The sequence below is a fragment of the Melanotaenia boesemani genome, chromosome 16, assembly GCF_017639745.1.
Source record: "Melanotaenia boesemani isolate fMelBoe1 chromosome 16, fMelBoe1.pri, whole genome shotgun sequence".
In the NCBI taxonomy this organism is placed as follows: Eukaryota; Metazoa; Chordata; class Actinopteri; order Atheriniformes; family Melanotaeniidae; genus Melanotaenia; species Melanotaenia boesemani.
Window position 1 is genome coordinate 1,631,636 of NC_055697.1, and position 20,102 is coordinate 1,651,737.

General features: G+C 41.2%; 1 protein-coding gene across 15 annotated transcripts in view; it reads right to left on the minus strand.

Annotated features, from left to right (window-relative positions):
- Nucleotides 1-20,102, minus strand: part of col13a1 (collagen, type XIII, alpha 1) — a 143,028-nt gene that overhangs the window by 69,784 nt on the left and 53,142 nt on the right. For 13 of the 15 annotated variants that reach the window (XM_042009691.1, XM_042009690.1, XM_042009699.1 and 10 more), the window contains exons 3-4: nucleotides 11,181-11,188; nucleotides 6,001-6,027 (exon numbers count right to left, since the gene is read on the minus strand). In XM_042009691.1, the coding sequence (XP_041865625.1) occupies nucleotides 6,001-6,027; nucleotides 11,181-11,188 (35 nt within the window). The remainder of the gene's footprint in view (nucleotides 1-6,000; nucleotides 6,028-11,180; nucleotides 11,189-20,102) is intronic. The other 2 variants (XM_042009702.1, XM_042009693.1) reach the window with 1 other exon arrangement.

The window sequence follows — 20,102 nt, forward strand, 5'->3', positions numbered from 1 at the left end:
AACGTCCTTAAGGTCATGGTTTCCACTACGCTACATGACAAACCCAGACTGCTGAAGTTCTCTTCCATCTGTTCTTCATCCCACACACACACACACACCATAGTTTAAACAGGATCTTTCGATGCAGATACAGCCACTAAAACAAGTTGATTAAATCCTTTTACCCTGCGGTAGCATATTTAGCTTCACTGCCCAGAGGGCCTCAACCTAATGATCTAAAGATGGCCACATACTCCAAAAGAAGGGTTCTCAACCTGGGGTTCTCGTCTATGTACCGTGTTTTAGTTAGTTCGGTACTGGTTGGTGTACCGTGGATTATTGAGGTCAGTTCTGGTCTGCGTACAGTGGATTAGTGAGGTCAGTTTTTTGGGTCGTAGCATGAAGGTTGGGAACCACTGTCCTGGAGAAGAGTGCTATGGAGAGAAATTAGGCTCATACAGTTCCACATGTGTAAACTATTTGTTGTGTTAATTTGTGTTTTTAAATGTGTGTTTAAATTATCATGTAAAATGAGTTCACACATTACAAACTGGACAAGTATGACGTTTTCCTTTAACCTTGCATATACATGCTGCGTTTAAGTGGTAGTGGAAATCTGGGTCATCAAAATCCAAATTAGAGTAAATGCAAATTGGAAAAAAAACATTTTCATGACAGAACAGTTCTTCGCCACTAAATCATAACAGATTCAACTCCTGGTTCAAATTCCCAGACAACCTGCTGAAGTGTGAGGCTGTGAGGCTGAGGTGCTGACCACCACACCACCTTGCATATTACTGTAGTTAACATGATGATTTCAAGTCATTTAGAAGAAAAACAACTAAAAATCACCACAATTTTAATCACAAGTTTTCATAAGCGCTGCTGGAAAATCATGAATTTTAGGTGAAAACACTGAACAAACACTGTGAAATCCTGGAAGGACTGATAGACTAAGAAGTGTTGTGTGAATGTGGCTTAAAGCTTAAAGATGACTGGACAGCTAATTCCTGATCAGCCTTCATCTGATCCACAGTGCTGCAGTGAGGGTTCTGATGAGAGCTATCATCAGAGATCAGATTTCTCCAGTTTTAGCTGCTTTTCATCAGCTTCCTGTTAAATCCTGAATAGAATTTAAAATTCTTCTCCTCACATATAAAACTCTCTGACCAAGATCCACTGGATCTTAATGATCTCAGCGTTCCAGATTTTCGTAACAGGGCACCTCACTCTCAAACTGCAGGTTTACATGTGGATCCTAGAGGTTCTAGTGGTTACAGAGGTGGGCTTGGGGTCTGGAAGACCTGGTCCCCAAGTCCCAGGTCTGGTAACAAAAGTAAACAACTGAGGGCTCCTGAGCAGGGTCCTTAACACCCCAACTGCTCCCCGAGTACTGAAATATGGCAACCCAAGGTTCTCTAGAGAGATGGGTAAAATGCAGGGCCTAATGTCCCCATCGGGATTAATAAAGTAAAATTAATGATTGTTATTATTATTATTGTTGTTATTATTAATATTATTATTATTATTATTATTGTTATCATTATTATTATTATTATTACTGGAGTCTATCAGACCTCCCTCTTATGGAACCAGCTCCCAGGTTGGGTTTGAAAGGCAGACACCCTCTCTACCTTTAGGACTAGGGTGAGGTAATTATTTATATGGACTGGTTTATATGAACAATTAATGTGGGTTTCTTGTAAGAGGATCATAATAAATTGGCTCGAATTGATTATGTATGTAAGGTAACTTGAAATGACTTTATGGTGAATTGGTACTGTATAAAGAAAGTTGAATTGACTAGAATTGCAAGTACTTTGATTGGTCAACAAGATTAGAAAAGCTCTAAATAAACACAGTCTAGTTATAATATGTGTGTGTTTAAACATCTGCCCAAAGTTACTCCTAAAGCGTGTTGTAGGTTGTGTAACTGGAGTGGCATAAAGATGGCAGCAGGCAGAGGTCTTTCAAAAATGGCAAGAATTTATTCACCAAGGTGCATGTTTCAACAAAAATATATACGGAAAAATGCAAAGAAACATAATGTAACTTAACAGTTAACTTAACCAACATAACTGAAATCTAATAAACCAAACTTAAAGTAGACATGTACCCTGCTGCATCATCATGGCCCCCTAACACAGACTAAAGACCAGCCTTATATAGGCTCGAGTTCTATCCACAAAATGGCTTCCCTGGGCTCCTCTCACTTAACAGGTGAGTCTATTCTTTCAACCTAAATACAGCATACGATTTAAATTACTAAATCCCAGTCAACTTAAATAAACCAACACAATTGGTAATAAATGAATCCTGGTACCACCCAATGAACTAGGTAATAGAAAATCAAACATTTCCTGTAACAAAACATAATTAATCCCCCCCCCCCATACTTAAACCCTTCCAGTGACGTCATTAAATCAGGGCAAACCCTATAAATACAGGAAGTGATGCGCCTTCACCTCCTTTTGCCCCTGGAACACATGGTAAGTATGGTGAGTAACATATTCAAATTACATATTTAACAAACAAAACTTAACCAAATAAACAGAACTAAAGATATTAACTGTGGTCTGACTTTTGCTTTAACAGATGAAACAGTGGCAAATGGTGTGAACTCACCCACTTTGTCACAAAGTGGTTCACACATTTGTAAATCATGTAATAGAGCTCTGTAACGTCAGTGAGTGTCAGCAGACGGGTGAAACCAGTAAATACTATCAGTAAGTGTGAGTTTCTGAACTGAATTTCTGAGTTAAGCTCACTTTTGATGATCCAACAACAGCAGCCTGATCGAAAATGAGTGATGTCACTGATGGCATGCAGAGCTGGAGCCAATAACAACCAGGCCTGCTTGCGGAGTTATTTAACATGGTACTCAATGGCCATTAAAAACTTTCACAGATGTTAGCTGGTGTTGATGGTTTTTACCAGCATCTTTCATACTGTCATGCGATTTTCTGATTAATAAAGCTTTCTGTTACTTCTGCACACCTCAAGCCTGGAGCTGACTCAATGTACTCCACAGGATTTTTGCAGTCCTTACTGGTGTATGTTAGGTTGTTTCAGGCATATTTACAACCCTAATGAGCCTTAGCTGGACCAGACTCCTACTGTATACAGCTAACTAAACCAGCCTCAATCTCACCTCCAGTATGGCAGCTACTTGTAAACATACGAAGGAATCTATATATCATGTAGCTTTTATAGATCACGAATGAGTTATTTTTCTGTTATTAGTGGATATGCTCTACTTTTACTTGTACGTGCATTCCACCTGCATAAGTTATGTGTGTTGGTAACGAGAGGAGGGAACTGCATGTTTATAATCCATCCATCATAACAGAACTGCCAGCCTGCTTCGGTTACTCTGATCTAACATGTGCCATTCTGAAATAACCACATTCAACAAAAACACAGCTTCTTGATTTCCACTGCTTAAAGATCCCAGAAACCACATCCTCATCCTCCATTAAATCAAAGACTGCTCAAGGAATTATTTCCCTTAGCTTGTCAGGTGTAATCCATCACATATCTAGGAAGCAACCTCACCATCACTTTGATAAAAAAAAAACTTGCACATCAGACAGGAAATAAAATATTGGCATGTTTTCCATCACAAGAGAACTATGGGTAGCTTGCTGGTTTTAGGCTTGAGGGGTCGGATACAGGTTGGGTCAGGTGAACTGTCACCATAATGAAAACCATTTGACCTTGACACAATGTGACTGCTGGGTCAGCATAACAAGGAGTGTTAACAGAAAAATGAGGGCTGGATACAAAGCAGAAGCACACTGGTTAAGAGTGGTGAGAAGAGTTCTGCAGCCAGAGGTGTTGGCATGATTCTGAGCCGAACCCAAGACCAAATGTACCGTAGTTATACTGGTCCACAGCCATGAACACTGTGTTCAAATGAGGGCTGCACAGCTGAGACATGCCAATGTTTGTTTGTTGTCCTGTTATTGTGGCATGATGGGATACACCAGGAGAAAACATGCATAAGCCAGTTTACATGACAGGTACATGGGAGTATGTGGACTTAAAAACTCCTGATCACTGCTGCTTCCTCTCAACCTTCAGATCATCTTCAAACTTTCCTCCCTGATAAATCTTATAGCAGGTCTGGCTTGGTGACCCTGATCCATCCTTTAGTCCTGCTGCTATAGGTCAAGGCTGCTGGGGGACGTCCCATGATGCACTGGGCTCCTCTCTGCTGGGGGACGTCCCATGATGCACTGGGCTCCTCTCTGCTGGGGGACGTCCCATGATGCACTGGGCTCCTCTCTGCTGGGGAACGTCCCATGATGCACTGGGCTCCTCTCTGCTGGGGGACGTCCCATGATGCACTGGGCTCCTCTCTGCTGGGGGACGTCCCATGATGCACTGGGCTCCTCTCTGCTGGGGAACGTCCCATGATGCACTGGGCTCCTCTCTGCTGGGGAACGTCCCATGATGCACTGGGCTCCTCTCTGCTCTCTTTACTCTCCATGTAGAAACATCTGACATTGTCAGTCATTGGTGTGTTCTTCTTCTTTCTCAGCAGGAATCCCTGGATTAGAGTTTTACTGCTGGTTGACCCTCTTTCCTGTCCTCTTCACCACCAACTGGTCCAGGAAGATGGCCGTCCTTCCTGGTTCTGTTTCAGATGGAGGTTTCCTTAGCTAGCTGATTTATATGAACACAGTTATTGTAAACTGGACTGATGTGAATGATGGATTTGTTTTAATTAGATTATAATTGTACTGTATCTGTAAAGCCTGGTACACATAATGATTGAATTGAATTGAATTGAAAGCAGAACGACAATAATCCAGATTATCAGTTTCAAATTAATTAAATACAGCTGCATCCCATTTTAAAGTTGACTTCTTCAACCCCTGGAAACATGAACGCAACAGTCATTTTTTCAGGAACCAGTATCCACAGTCCCGCTTCCATGGTTACCGCGGGCGTCCGAACCAGCACGACCCCACCCACACAAAATGTCACTTGGCAGAGAGCCAGAGACAATGCCCACGAATAACTAAAGAAATATGTAAAAATATATATATAGTCAAGAGAAAGAGATTTAATGTTTGAGCAGCTGTATATATATATATATATATATATACATATATATATATATATATATATATATATATATATATACATTAAATAATCTTCTGGCCCAAAGTAAATAAATTAGTTAAAAAATGATTTTGTGTTTGAGTTTGTTTTATATTTCGTGCAACACTGGGGATAATAATATTTAAGATTCTTTTACAAAAGTAAGTAAAACTTTACTTTTAACTGTACCACATTAATTTTTGGTTATCAGCAAAGTGAGTTACTTTTTGAATGAAGTGTAACTAGTTACTTTTGTCAGTATGTAGCACAACACTGCTTACTGCTATAACTAATTACACATCCATGTATCTGAACACGCTGGACATGGAAAACAAGCTGCTGACCAGTGAAGTGCAGGGAGTCTTGAATTAGGACGAATGTAGCAAATGCTTCTGTAATCTAAATGCAGCCTCTGGTCATAACATCGCTGGTTTTAAAGCAAGGCTATGCACCGCAGGATAAACATGTCAGCTCGCAGATTATGGTTTTTCTTTCTAAACATGGTTCATCTAAATCTTTTGTATATCTGGGTTTTGGGCAGCATGGCGATGAAGTGGTCTGCACTATTGACTTTCAACAATTTCAATTTTAATTTTTTTCTCTCTCTCTCTCTCTCTCTCTCTATCTATCTATCTATCTATCTATCTATCTATCTATCTATATATATATAATGTTTTCTCATTATAAGTTGCACAACCTCTCGTTAATCAAAGCAGCAGTTTAACAGTGATGCACGTGTTATGTTGTGGATTAAACATGAAAATAAAAAAGTCCTAGAGGCCAAGATGAAGGGCATGTTAGCCAAACAGAAACAGTACAACTCAGCAGAGAACAGACAGTGAGATCACTATTCACCCATGCAAAATCTGCACAAAGAAACACACAGACAGTTAAAGTTAAAAAGACAGTTACCGGAAAGCCTGCTCGTCCAGGAGGACCCTGAAAAAGGGGTGCAAAATAATTGGTACAAAAAGGAAAGAATTCATTTTACAGATAAAGTTCAGACAGTCATAGGAAGCTGTGCTGAACCAGGCCAAGATAAAATAAGTGGGAGACATGGGGTGTGTCCCAATTCAGAGTCTGCACACTTCGAAGTGTGTCGGCCACATACGTCATCGCGGTGCGCGAAGTACTGTCCCAATTCACAGAATTTGAAGGACCCTCCGAATCCACCCTTTGAATCCGCACTTCGTTTGGCCTCAAACGAAGGCTGCTGGTGATGCATCCTTCACGGCCTCTTTTCGCCCACAATTCGTTGCGCACAGGACGGTGGCGAATCAGCAACCTCAGAAGAGTCGTATTAAGTTTAAATAAAGTTTTATTTTAAAAATAGTATGTTTTTTTAACTACACTTTAGTATAAACGTTACAAAACCAAGTACATTTAAAGCATGTTTGTTAAATGGTGACATTTAAATTCGGTAATATTTGATATTCAGTTACTTTTAAGGGGTTAATGAAGTGTGTACCGGCTGGAAAACAACAGAGCCTCAAACCGTGTTTTTCTTTTTTTTTTTTTTTGACTGTCGGTGTTGCCGGTCCGTGTTCAGCGTCTACTGACGTTTCCTACGTGTAATTTCTGAGGTTTAAGTGATTCAACGTCCTGTGTTGTTGCTATGGGAAATTCTTCTAGACTAGGTAGGCTGTCCCATTTCACCAACGTTAAGCAGACTTCGAAGTGTGTAGACTACGGAGGACACTCTGTAGCCTACGTAGTCTGCGCACTTCGAAGTGTGCAGACCCTGAATTGGGACACAGCTATGGAATGAATTAAAGGTTTTATTTTGGCCAGTCAGCTCAGTGACAGCACACAAAAAGTACCCTGCTGGTTAACATGCATTCTGTCAATCTTTTAACAGCTTAAACATTTGTCATCACAAAGACTCATGCAAACATTGGTATTGGAAGAACAGATGCTTCAAGTCCTTTTTATTCTGCATTAAAACCCCATTCAAACTTCCAAACTAACTCCACCCATCCTGAATATCCTGCTAATGCAGATATACCAATACACTGGAATGGAAGTCTCCATCAAGAGCAAATCTCAAGAAGCTAGAACATAATTCCTCTCAGTCATGTGTGGGTACTACAGATAAGAAGGAGAACATTGTTTGTAAGTGTATTTTGTTTTCAGAGAGCGAGCGGAACTTGAGTGAACAGCTCTTAAATAAAGGACAATGCTAATTGGGTGGAAGTAAACCAGAAAGTCTGAACTGCTGAAGCTCTGACACTTCACCAAGCAGGATGGGAACAGCTTGCTCTGAATCCTGGTGTGCCACCAATATTCCTCTATTAGGCCTGTTTGTGATCAGTTCAGGGTTAGGGTTCAGTCACGATGGCTGAGGTGAACTTGGCCATTTGTTTAGCTTTTCACCCATCATGAATAAAATAGGCTGGAATTATTTCAGAATGAGACATTTGTCCTGCGGAAAATGTGGAATACGGTATACAGAGGAAGTATCTTCTGATTCGTTGAGGCTGAATGAATAGGTGATGGTGACTTATGAATGCTGGTCTGGGAAGTTAATGGAGGATGATTCCAAACAAAATACTTTTCACAAACATGCTGTTCTGGAGCTGGACATCATCTCAGATTCAGGATACATAAAGCCAGAATCAGATCCTGAATATGAAGGGGAGCAGCTCGACAAACAGCCATAAGACTACAGTTGGATATTTCTGGTGACTCTGTTTATTACCTGCAGCTGTACAGGGTACAAACTGCTGCTATCCGCCTTTAAACTGCCCAAATCACGACTCAGCATGAGGTACGTGGCTTGTACGGGCTGTGGAGAGGTTAGCTTGCTGAATGGTGGCTAATAGCTAGCATCTGGGAATGACTGCACTCTAGCTGGACAGGGCCTGGTGGGTGAGCAGCTTATGGTAGCTGGGAATCAGACTGAATGCATCTAGTTGCTGCTGGTCTCTCTCACTCGGCCCTGTCTAGGTGATTGGCAGCTAATGGCTAGCACCTGCTAGCTTCTGGAAAACAGCTGCCGTCTGTCCCGGACAGGACAGAGTGAGTGAGCGACCCATGGTAGCTGGGAACCAGCCTGAATGCCAAATGCTCTGGAGTGGTGCATAGGAAGTATGACATAACTCAAAATGTACATTCAGGACTACGCTCAAGGCTATACCACAGAAACTATGCATATGAGTGCAAAGGTAAGCAGAAGAGCAGCAGAGGAAGAGTACTGAACACACTAAATGGAGGAGGACTGCTTGCTCTAATACTTACAGATGATTTCACAGTTTATAGACTAGTTGGGTAAACCACACAATAAACTCAAGGGTCAGAAATCCCACAGCACTTTCTCATGTATAGATACTCTTCTGAATGTTTTATATTTTAGTTACCCAACCCTGTAGCCAGTGCAAACAGTGAAAGCGTTTAAACTGCTAATACATCATTTATGAGCACACCTTTTAAGCCTTTGGGTTTCTTGCTTTTGGAATATCTTTGTTTTCCAGTCAGTTTATAGGAATTCACTTGAAGGTTCATAACAAAATGTGTAATATCTACTTTGGTCCACAATTCAGAGCTATAAGCTTAACGTCCAAATTTGGAAAACAGACTATGGTTTATTGTTGGTCTTGTTTACAGACGGTACCAATGAAGCCTGCTAAAATCATCCACAAGGAGAAAAAAAAACATTGGAGAGTTGGATGTGGTCATGATTACCCTGTTTACAGCCTTTTTCAGTAACATTACTTCTATGTTTTTCAGACTGTTGTTTGGTTAGGCTGAGGTGACATAATGATCTGATTAGCTCAGGAAAGGACTGTGACTTTGTTCATTTGTAAAACATTTTTAAATAAAGCTGTGCTGTAGACAAATGCAGCTCTTAGACCTTCTATTGTGAGACTGTGACCCTGTGTTAGTGTTCCTGTTACCTGGTTAGTCATTTTCACAGCTTTTCTTCTAAATCAAGTTATCACGCTGTCACAGGGCAAGACATGACGGTGCTCTGCCAGGTGCTGAGTGCGAACATGCTGCACCTATATGCCGGCCCATCAGCCACTGGCTCTCTAGGGACTGTCTGCAGGGGTCAGAGGTCACTGTGTGCCGGAAGGAACCCTTCACTTGAATTACACAGTAACCCTCCAACATGTGGCTCCCATTTGGCAAAGTGCTGCTGAATGAATGGGAAGGCATGGAGAGGGGGGTGGGTAAGGGGTACTTTTGCCAATTGTACGTGGGATGTATGGTCTCTTGGGTAATTCTCTGCTCAATAAGAAGTGATTTGGGGTGTATAAGAGAGAGTTTTAATTTACTCCCTTCTCCATTTTTACTGGTGTTATTTTAGCCAGAAGCTGTGTGTCAGTACAGCTGAACTTAGACACGTACAGACAGAAAAAACACTGCAAACTGATGGTTAGTGGATAAGACTAGCATATTTTGTTAAGCTCTGTTAAATATTTCTTTCCAGTGGGTTTCATCTTTTGGGCTTTTGACTGACAGCTTGTTGAACATCCTGTTGGTATTTTGTTTAGAATGAATGTGATTCCAACCATCTTAAACGATACAAACACATTTCTACACAGAAGCCATGAAGTGCTCACAGAGCCATGCAGATGTGGTGTCGCCCAGTACTAGTCATGTTCTTCTAGATTTACAAAAGGATAACAATGAGCCAGTTTCAGGAGATGGTTGTTATGGTTACACCAGGTTACTTATCTAATTCCCAACAGATGTTGTTAGCATTGTGATAGACAAGCAAGCTGGTTAAGCCATATCTGTGCTATCTGTGCTGTGCAAGTTGAAATGGGAATCAGTTCCCTGTGAATGGGACCAGAACTTAAAGACTGGGTGGATAATTCAGCCTTATTTCCTCACAAAGCTTAAGGTTATTTAGATCCTAACCTCCCAGGGATCACTTCAGATAGAATTAATGTGTTCTTGTTAAAATTGTTCTTCACAGATCAAACTCATTTTAAACGGATGAGCTGATTGGTTGTTGGGATACCTAATTTTCAATCAGATTTACAAAAAAAAAAAAAAAAAACCAACAACAGATAACAGTAATCTCATCCTACCAGCTACAGCTTCTATAACACTTTGTTAAATCCAAGCTGGTGAGATGGTAGTGCTCCAGTTACTGGTTACAGTACAAAGGTTCTGGTTCTGAGACTGCTGGTCTCCTGGAGTCATATTGATTTATTTCCTGGATTTTCCGAAGGAGCTCAGATTTCCTCCCACAGTCACAAATGACAATATCCATGACCTCCATAATAATGAGCATGCAGTATACAGTCCTTGTTAGCAATATATAATGGGCTACTGACCTGACCAGGGTCTAAGTGCTTTGAGTGGTCATTTACCTGACCTCCAGTCCAGCTGGGAATACACCAAAAAATAAAATAAAACACCCCAAAAGAAATTATTGTGAACCATGTATTTCTGCCTGACCTCCTTTTCCTTAAAATCTCCATTGTAGAGACTACACCTCAAATTTTCCAGGGAGGGGTATTTGGCAGACTTGATTAAAATAGTGACACATCTGTACAAAAGTCAGTCATAATATCCAGATTAGCCAGATGTTTGGAGATGTGCTCCTTATTCATCGCTTATTGAGGCACAGAAGTCAGGAGGTTTCTGTTTACTAAATGATTTATTCTGACGCTGAAGATAAGACTAATTTTGTCCTCTGCAGAGCCGAATGGGGCTGAAGCCGATCCCATCACTCAGTGGGCGAGTGGCGAGGTGTGTTTTAGGCAGCATTTAAGAGGAAATGCACACAGAAAGTAGAAGAAATAAACAGCTGACCAACAGATTCAAAGCCAGAACCTTTTTTTCTATAAGACTAGGCATTTAATCAACTAACCATTTATTCACTACAGCTGACCGCTGTGTGGAGAATAGGAATCCATAAAGTTTGCTTTAATTATTTGGCTCATGAGGGAAAAGTAAAGGAATGTAACAGAGTTATATACAGGCCACCACTGCATCCACATAACACATAACAATGTGAAGGTAATATATAGGACATTTCCAGGAAACTTAAATAATTTTCTTCACACCACAATGCAAAAGTAATTTGCGTTTAGTCACATTACCACATGCAGGTCACAAAGGCCACCTGGTCTACTTACTGGAGGTCCTGCAAGACAAAGAGAAAGAAAAAATAAAATGAGAGTTTACCAAAGCAGTAAGAACATAGTTTGTCTTAATACCTAAAATATCCAAAATCTGCTTTCTTGACAGTCTGGGGTCTTGAGGATCGACCTGCCTGGTAATCCAGTCAGGATTCATGAGCTACACCTACTTCTGAAAATTCAGAGCATGACTTTGTCTGTTTCTTTCACTAATGGAAGACACTGGACCTCATTCCCCTGATAGAGCCAGAATGGGTCACGTTTTCAAACAAAAATGATTTTCAATCACCAAACAATCAACCACACAAACCCTGACACTCAACAGCATTTCACTGTCCTGGCAGCATCTGATACTCTGATTACTGATTAGTCCTGGCACTGATGGAAGGAAAGGGGAATGCTAGACCAGACATCGCTGTAAACAGCATTTCCACCACAGTCACTACACATTATTGTTAAAAAAAACAACCTATGTTGTCATTTGCTAGATGGCGAAGATCAAACCACTTCACGAGCATGGTGGTGGAGGGTTGATGATCTGGGCTTGTTCTGCAGCCACAGGACCGGACACCTTGCATTCATTGAGCCCATTTACATGACCATTAAAATCAAAATCAGATATCAGGCAGTAATCTGACTACTATAATAATCACATCAGATGTGTCTACCTGCATAGATCAAATTAAAGATCGGATGGGCCAGAACTTCCTTCAGTTACATGAAGACTAAACTGAAATAATAGTTTTTTTGGAGCCAAAGAAGAAAGATTAAAAGCCAGTTCTCAGCTTCAAACATCTAAGGACAAAACTAACAACCAAGCCAGAAACCTGGGAGTAGTCCTGGACTCAGACCTGGGAGTAGTCCTGGACTCAGACCTGGGAGTAGTCCTGGACTCAGACCTGGGCTAAAAGTTGTGAAGGCAGTCCTCACTAAGACCGGGAAAGTAGATCCTAGAACTCCAGTTCTCAGATCTTTACACTGGCTCCTGTCTGGCAAAGAATTGACTTCTAAATCCTGCTGTTAGTTTTCAAATAAACTAGCTTTGCCTTTCTCATGTTCTAAATGCTTCTCATATCACACAAGTAGAAGGTGAACATATTGAGCAGACAGCAGGTTTCCAGGCAGTGATGGATCAGTCTGCAGAGCAAAGAGAAGAAAAATCCCACTCAGAAGATAAACTGAGGGATTCAATTTGACATTTCACAGAAGATATTTTCCCATTAGTAGTTTTTGCCACCTCGCTGTGATTGATGTAACAGCCTCTTTATTGACCCTGTCCGCTTTCAGCTGAAATTGAATCAGGTGCTCCTGGTTCTGTCAACGTTCTTTCATAAAGGTCAGAAGGAAACATACTGGTTTTATAATGGGAGATATAGATTTGTCCTGACTCTCTGCTCTTTCTATATATTTTTATGAGTACATCTGAGCCTTTTATATTTGGAAACCGGTTAGATTTTCCTGCATGAGATGTTAACAACTACACAATAAATTCAGATGATTCAGGAGTTTTTTGTTTTAATAGATTTAATAATGAAGTTGTATTAACAGAGTTCAAGCGTCAACAGCAACAAAACCTTTACAATGATACAAATTACTAAATAAGTTTCATATTGACTTTAGGATTTGATGTTTAGGGACGTGGATATTCTTCCCAACATCTGACTAAATGCTTCTCTGTCTTATGAACATGCCTCACTATGCTCCCCATCATGTTTGTTGGTTGTATAGTTTCTTTTTCCAGGTTCCCCTCTTTTTTTTCTTCTGTAGCTCCTCTATAAAGGCTCAACTCCTTAAAATGATCAAACACTTTACATAGTTGAATCCACAAGCCTGAGAAACCATGTCTTTGGTGTGTTCACAGAGCAACTGGTGATTGGTGAAGGAGCCGCTCATATGCCTCAGACTGGGCCATTTTACTCTGACCTCCAACATCTATCTACAGCTTAAAAATTAAGCTTGAAATTAGTGTGTTAGATTTAAAATCTGTCTGGAATATTTCCCACTTTTGAAACTCTAAAAGTAGAACGATGGACCCCAGGATAGTTTGGGAATTACCATTTAAATTTTCCCAGATTAATGGACAGCAACAGCTACTTCTCTAAAATCACTGATGTCTGTCCTCTTTGGCATCATGTTAACAACACAACAGATAGAAAAAAACAATTTAAAAGGTGAAAAGGAAAAGAGCAGATGCCTTAAAATAGACGCCACACTGGCCCTCCTGTCCCCTCGTTTGTGGCATTTTACGTGATTGGATGTGACCTTCTTTGTGTTCAAGAAATGTGTAGTTTGTCCTGATTCATAAAACCTTCTAATATTTTCATGACTTTATTTAACTGAGTAAGAGAAAGACCAAAGTTCAGATAAACAGCTGAAGCTCTGAGTGATGGTCAGAACATTTGATCAGCTTTCTTAAACAGAGGGAAAAACTCATTTTAACAGGGAGAGAAGAAAAAGGTATTCACTTGATTTTCCAGCCCAAAGGATGGTTTTCCCCCCAGCAATAACCACTCAATGTAGTTGGGTTGAGAAATCCCCCTTCCCCCCAGACCAGGGCATTATTCTCTTTTTTCCTGTTAGTTTTGAAGGTGTGGTTCTTAAGATAACTGGAATCATTTCATGCTGCTTGCTGACTGTACATACTGATTTTATCACACAGACCAGGGCTTAAAAATGCAAACCAGGAATAAACTAGTTTTATAATCTATGAGATTTCTTGGTCTTTTACATGTTAAGTTTATATCTTGGTTATTTTTATCAAGTCTGAGAAATTATTTGCAGGACAAAACATGGTGTTACCATGACAGGTCACCAGCCCATGAGAGACAAATAAGAGGAACATTTTTGTCAATAAATCACCCCATAGTCCCACAAATGTCATTAATGCCGCTGTTTTGCTAAATCTTGTGGTCTCAAAGGTCTCCTTTGGCATCGCTGCCCTAAAACTTTTCTGTGGCAAAATTAGACACTGAACTGAACCTAAAACAGCAGTATGAGACGCTGCCGCCCACATAGAGAACAAGGACTGCTCTTCATGGATTTCATGTCTGCATTCAACACAATTATCTCACAGACCCTGATTCAAAACTAAATACATTCGGACTGCGCTCCACCCTTTTCAACTATGTCCTGGATTTCCTAACAGAAAGGCAACAGTCTGTGAGGATCCACAGTGTCTCCTCCTCCCCCATTACCCTCAGCACTGGCTGCCCCCAGGGCTGTGTACTGAGCCCCCACCTGTTCACCCTGCTCACATACGATAGCTCAGCGAAACTTCGAGCTGTCTGATTGTGAGGTTTGCAGATGGCACAGCTGTGGTTGGACACATCGTGGACAACGAGTCTGACTACAAGCAGGAGGTGGAACATCTGGAGGGTTGGTGCAACATGAAAAAGACCAAGAAGATGATCATGGACTTCAGAAGGGGAGACACCTTCTCCCTCCCCTGCACAGCAGAGGGACAGCGGTGGAAGTGGTCTCCACCTACAGGTACTTGGGCGTACACATCATGGAGGACCTCACCTGGAGCAACAACACTGCCTGACTGGTTAGGAAAGCACACCGGTGCCTATACTTCCTCAGGAGGTTGAGGCGTGTTGGACTTGGGAGCTCAGTCCTGACTTCATTCTACAGATGCATGGAGGAGAGCGCCCTCCGTATCACCATGTGGCATGGCAGCTGCTCCGCGTCTTCTGCAGAGAAGAAGACGCAGCACAGAGGACTATGGGATGCAGCCTGTCCACCACCACGGACATTTATACCTCCAGGTACCTCCACAATGAAGGACCCCACTCGCCCCATACACACATTGTTTGTCCCCCTCCCCTCAGGCAGGAGACTGCGGAGTATTAAGAGCAGGACCACCAGACTGATGAACAGCTTCTACCCGGCAGCTGTGAGAGTGGTGAACGCAGGAGGACCTCTGTAGCTTGTTTTTTATAGTTAGATAACTATACTGATTCTGTTTTATACTTATTTTTCTACTTGTTTGTTATCGGGCTTGACTGGACCAGAAAAACAAATTTCATTCCACCTCATATTTTAACATGTGTGAAATGACAATAAAAAAAATCCTTGAATCCTTGTCAGGGAGACTGGGTTTACCTCAAACTCAGGTCAAGAACAGCACATCTTTGATGCTGGTCAGACTGACATTAAGTTAAACACTAGTTCCGCTTCACGCAACATGACGCTGCTGCTCGTGGGTCGCATTTTATTATTTTTAACTGTCATGAAGGAAACACCAAGGCTCTTTTTCTTTTTACAACACCATTCTTAGGTCCCCTGATTCCCTTCCCACCACTTCTATTCTACAGCTTACTGTAACTCTCTTATGTTGTTTTTCAATACATAAATTCACTCCATCCACCAGTCTCAGCCCCTCTCTGCTCCTCCAATGATCTTCCTCTGCCAGCTCATCTACTCTTTGTTTTTGAACTCCCTACTTCCTCTATCTGAACTCATCAGCAATTCCAAATCCTCTTCCTGCCAACTCAACCCTCTCCCTACAGCCCTGGTTAAAGCTTGCCTCCCCTCCCTCCTTCCCCTTATCACTGCTATCATTACCACTGGTTCTCTTTCACAACTGCAGCCGTCACGCCAATATTAAAAAAACGTTCAGATCTAAAAAATTGAAAAATCTCCAACCTGTCTCCAACTTGCTCTTCTTAAACAAAATCCTAGAGAAAAAAGTTGCCTCTCAACTCCATACTCAAAACAACCCAAAACAATCTGTGTGAACAAGTTCAGTCTGGTCCACAGCACTGAATCCACACTGTTAAAAATCACCAACGACCTCCTTATCACAGCTGATTTGGGTCTTCTCTCCGTCCTCATCTTTCTTGATCTGAGTGTGGCTTTTGATACTATATCGCACATCATCATTCTCAGTAGATTATCTCCACTTGGCCTCACTCACACCCCACTTAAGTGGTTTAACTCATACCTCTCTGGCTGCACTCAGATCATTCAGCTCAAATCCTTCTTCCCAACCCTCTCCTCTCACTGCAGGTGTCCCCCAGGGCTCTGCCCTGGGTCCCCTTCTTTCCATAACCTACATCCTTCGCCTTGGCAAGCTTCTGGAAACACATTTATTTTCACTGCTACGTGGATGACACTCAGCTCTACATCTCTGGCAAACCAAACTTCTCCTTCCCATCTCCGTTTTTCCAACTGTTTAGGCAACTTAGAGTCTTGATTCTTTTCTAATTTCCTCAAACTTAACAGCAATAAAAACTGAGTTCTTTCGCATCAGCACACCTTCAACTATTTCCAAAACTAACAGGTTCTCACTCTATCGACAACTCTTCAATTCCCCCTCAGGTTAAGAGTCTGGGTCATTCTTGATAGCATCGTATCTTTTCAAGCCCACATCAATAACATAACTTGGTCTGCATACTTCCACCTTCGCAGCATTAACCACCTTCGCTCCTTCCTCACCCTGCAGTCCACTGCCATCCTGGTCCACAGCCTAGTCACCTCCCGCCTTGGTTACTGTAATGCCCTTCTTTTTAGTCTAACTCACAAATCATTCCATAAACTTCAACTGGTCCAGAATTCTGCTGCCAGGATAATCACTAAAACACCATCCTCTTCCCACATCACCCCTGTCCCACAACAGCTTGACTGGCTCCCCATAAAATTCTGTATCCTTTTCATAATCCTTCTTTTCCTTTGTATGGCCATCCATCATCTCACTCCTCCGTACCTGTCTGCTCTGGTCATCATTTCTATCCTCTCCCATTCCCTCAGCACCTCTTCCTCTCTTCATCTTATGGTACTGTCCCATCATCTCGTTACCATGGGGACCAGGGCTTTTAGCTGCTCAGCTCCCAAACTCTGGAACTCCCTTCCTTCTGACCTCTGTAATGGTGACTCCCTCCCTCTCTTTAAATTCCTTTTAAAAACCCACTTGTTCCAACTCATCTCCTTGTCTGCTGTGTTTCTGTGTTTTTAAACTGTTTTATTCCACATTTGCTTTAAATAAAATATTATTATTTAATATAAGTATTATAATATAAGTTTTATTATCATTATTATAGTTCTGTAGAGATTAAAGCCCATCATTAAATATGTCTTTTGGTGCAGGGCAACCATAGTACTAAACTGAGACATTCACTACATTACATATTAAGACATTTACAAAAACTAAAATTAGTTTATTCTACAGTAGGTGTATCCCATCAACCTGGGTGTGTCATCAGTCCATCACACTACCAACACAGAGACAAACAACCACACTAGCTCACAACTTAGAACCATTTAACCTGACTTAAATGTTTTTGGATGGCAAGGAAGTCAGAGTACCGAGACAGAAAAAACTCCACACAGCGAGGCGTCAACTGAGACTCAAATCAGGAAATTTCTTCCAACTTCACAGGAGAAATACACATGTTTAAAGCCTGGTACAAAAATCCATTTTAGGATTAATAGGTCAAGCTTACCTCCATGACAACTTTGAGGGGGTGATTTTTTTCTAGCCCATCCCTTTGGATGTTATTTAATCTTGAAATCTGGTATACTTAGGGGCATGTCCTTTTGGTTGACAGGTATCCAACATCCACAGCAAGAAGGGGGAGTGCAACACAACCGTGGTTTTAAGCCGGCTAACAAAGCTGTTAACAAGACAACTTTTTACCAACTCAAAAACATGAACAGAACTAAAAGGTTTTGTCTCCCAGAAAGAGCAGTAGGAACTTCATCTCCAGTAGCTGGATTACTGTAATGGTCTTTTAACTGTACTTCTCTGTACAGCGCGGGGTGTGTGGACGCACCACATATTGACACATATGAGAATATTTCTATATCTTTTAAAACTTCAAAGAAACATGTACACATGAAAAACAGACTAAAAACAATGTGAAAATAAACCTTAACTTTAACTTTTTTTAAAATATATTTTGGATCCTGTTGCACTTTATACTTGATGTTCTGCCCACACCATACACACTAATTATACACACACAATCGTTTCATTTGTGACAGAAATGAGTGCCGTATTCTCAGCCACAGTTGTTGTGATCTATGAAAAGTGAGCTTGAGTGTGAAAGCCAAACATGGAAGCCAGATTCCTGTTGCATTCTGGGCCTGCCATCACATCCTGTTGGCTGGACCCTCTCACCTAGGGGACATACTGTAGATCACCTTGATCCAAAGGCACTTTAGGAGACATAGGCGAAGCAGGTTCAAATTTAGCAAATGAAGTGGCGCCTGACAAGGGGCCTCTGAGGCAACAGCATACGAGCAACAAGCAATGGGCATAACTTGAAACAAAGTTTATGCTCATAAACACTTGCACCCTCACGGAAAGGGAATTTACTTGACTGCATTGATGTCATGTAGCCCAAGCCCTCTTGTCGGCTGGGCTTAATGCTGTCTATCGCTAACACCTGCTGTTTATGCTTATGTAAGAGCATTGGTTTGCTGCGGCCGGAAATGGACATCTAATCTCTCATGCTATCATGCAAAATGGTGTGTTCCCCTTTCCTAGCCTCCATTTGAGTCATTCATTTACTCAACACATCTCTGCATGTGCTCATGACAGCTGGCCAAAATCCTGAAACATTTTCATATCAAACTGTCTACACTAAAAACATTATTCTATTACTGTACTATTACATCACTACAGCAAAAATAATTATCCCCAGTAATGTCATCTTTACTCACAGCTTACTGGGCCTGTTGTTTTTCAAAAAGCAAACTGGTGTGGGAGGAAGGTGGGCTGCCCCCTTGAGACCATGTCTGTCCCAGCAGATGGATCCAGGAATAACGTGTGGAATTTCAGTTCTCTAAATATACAGATATGAAAACCCAGCACAGCCTCCCCATCATCCTTGGCTGTCTATCAGAGTCTCTGCTTCTCCGGTTGCCCTCGTAAACACACAGCAGTGACTGGTGCAAATGTGTTGGCTGTCAGGCTTCCGTTTGGTGAGCACCACCAAGAGACTGGAGGAAATATTTGGGAAATATGTCAGTCTACACAGGAAGATGAATAAAAGTTAGGACAGCAGAAAGTCAGTCAGGCAGAGCCAGTTTTAGTCCCGAAACATGAAGTCCTGGTAAGAACGTCAGGGTCCACAAAAGACTGATCTATAGCTGATATAAAGACTGATAATTAGCACTGAATTGATTGTTGAGGCAAATATCAATCAATCAATCAATCAATCAATCGACAGAGTACCATTTACACAGAGTACAGTATGGGCAAAACGCAAGTTTCTAGGATTTGCTGGAAACTCATCTGAGACTCTGGAGGTGTCTTCATTGACGGGTCTCCAGCTTAAATGACGACGCTAACGGGTCAAGCAGATCTGAGTTTCCTTCAAATAAACCTCACCAAATGCACACAGCAAATATTAAATAATGTGATCACTTTCCAGCTGTGGGTTAGTCATTAAGTCAATGAATAATTCATGCATGGTGTGTGACTTTTACACAATGTGTGTTAGTGAGTATATATATAATCAGCATCAGTCCACCAAACATGCATCTGATCTCATTTTTGCAGAAGCTCCAACCTCTATAGGACCAGATTTCAACTTCACTCTTCACAATATCAAACAATTTATACTACTAAATCCTTTTTGTCCCTAATATTTAAAGGTCCGGTGTGTAAGATTTACTGACATCTAGTGGTAACATATACTCATACCCATACACACACATATTTAAAACTAGATTCTCTGCTTTAATAAATGCTGATGTAGTGTAATTTTCAACTCAGTCATGCTATTTATTGTAATTTGGTAAACGATTCAACCTATTTGTTTCTCTTTTTGATTGCATTCGTTTTGCTTTAGGTATGTAAAACTATTCTCAGGCTTTGTGGTTTACACATGAATATTTATACTAACGTTGAGGGTTTTGTTACTGAGATATTTTTGATAAAAATGAGTAGTGAATATAAAAACATGTCTTTAA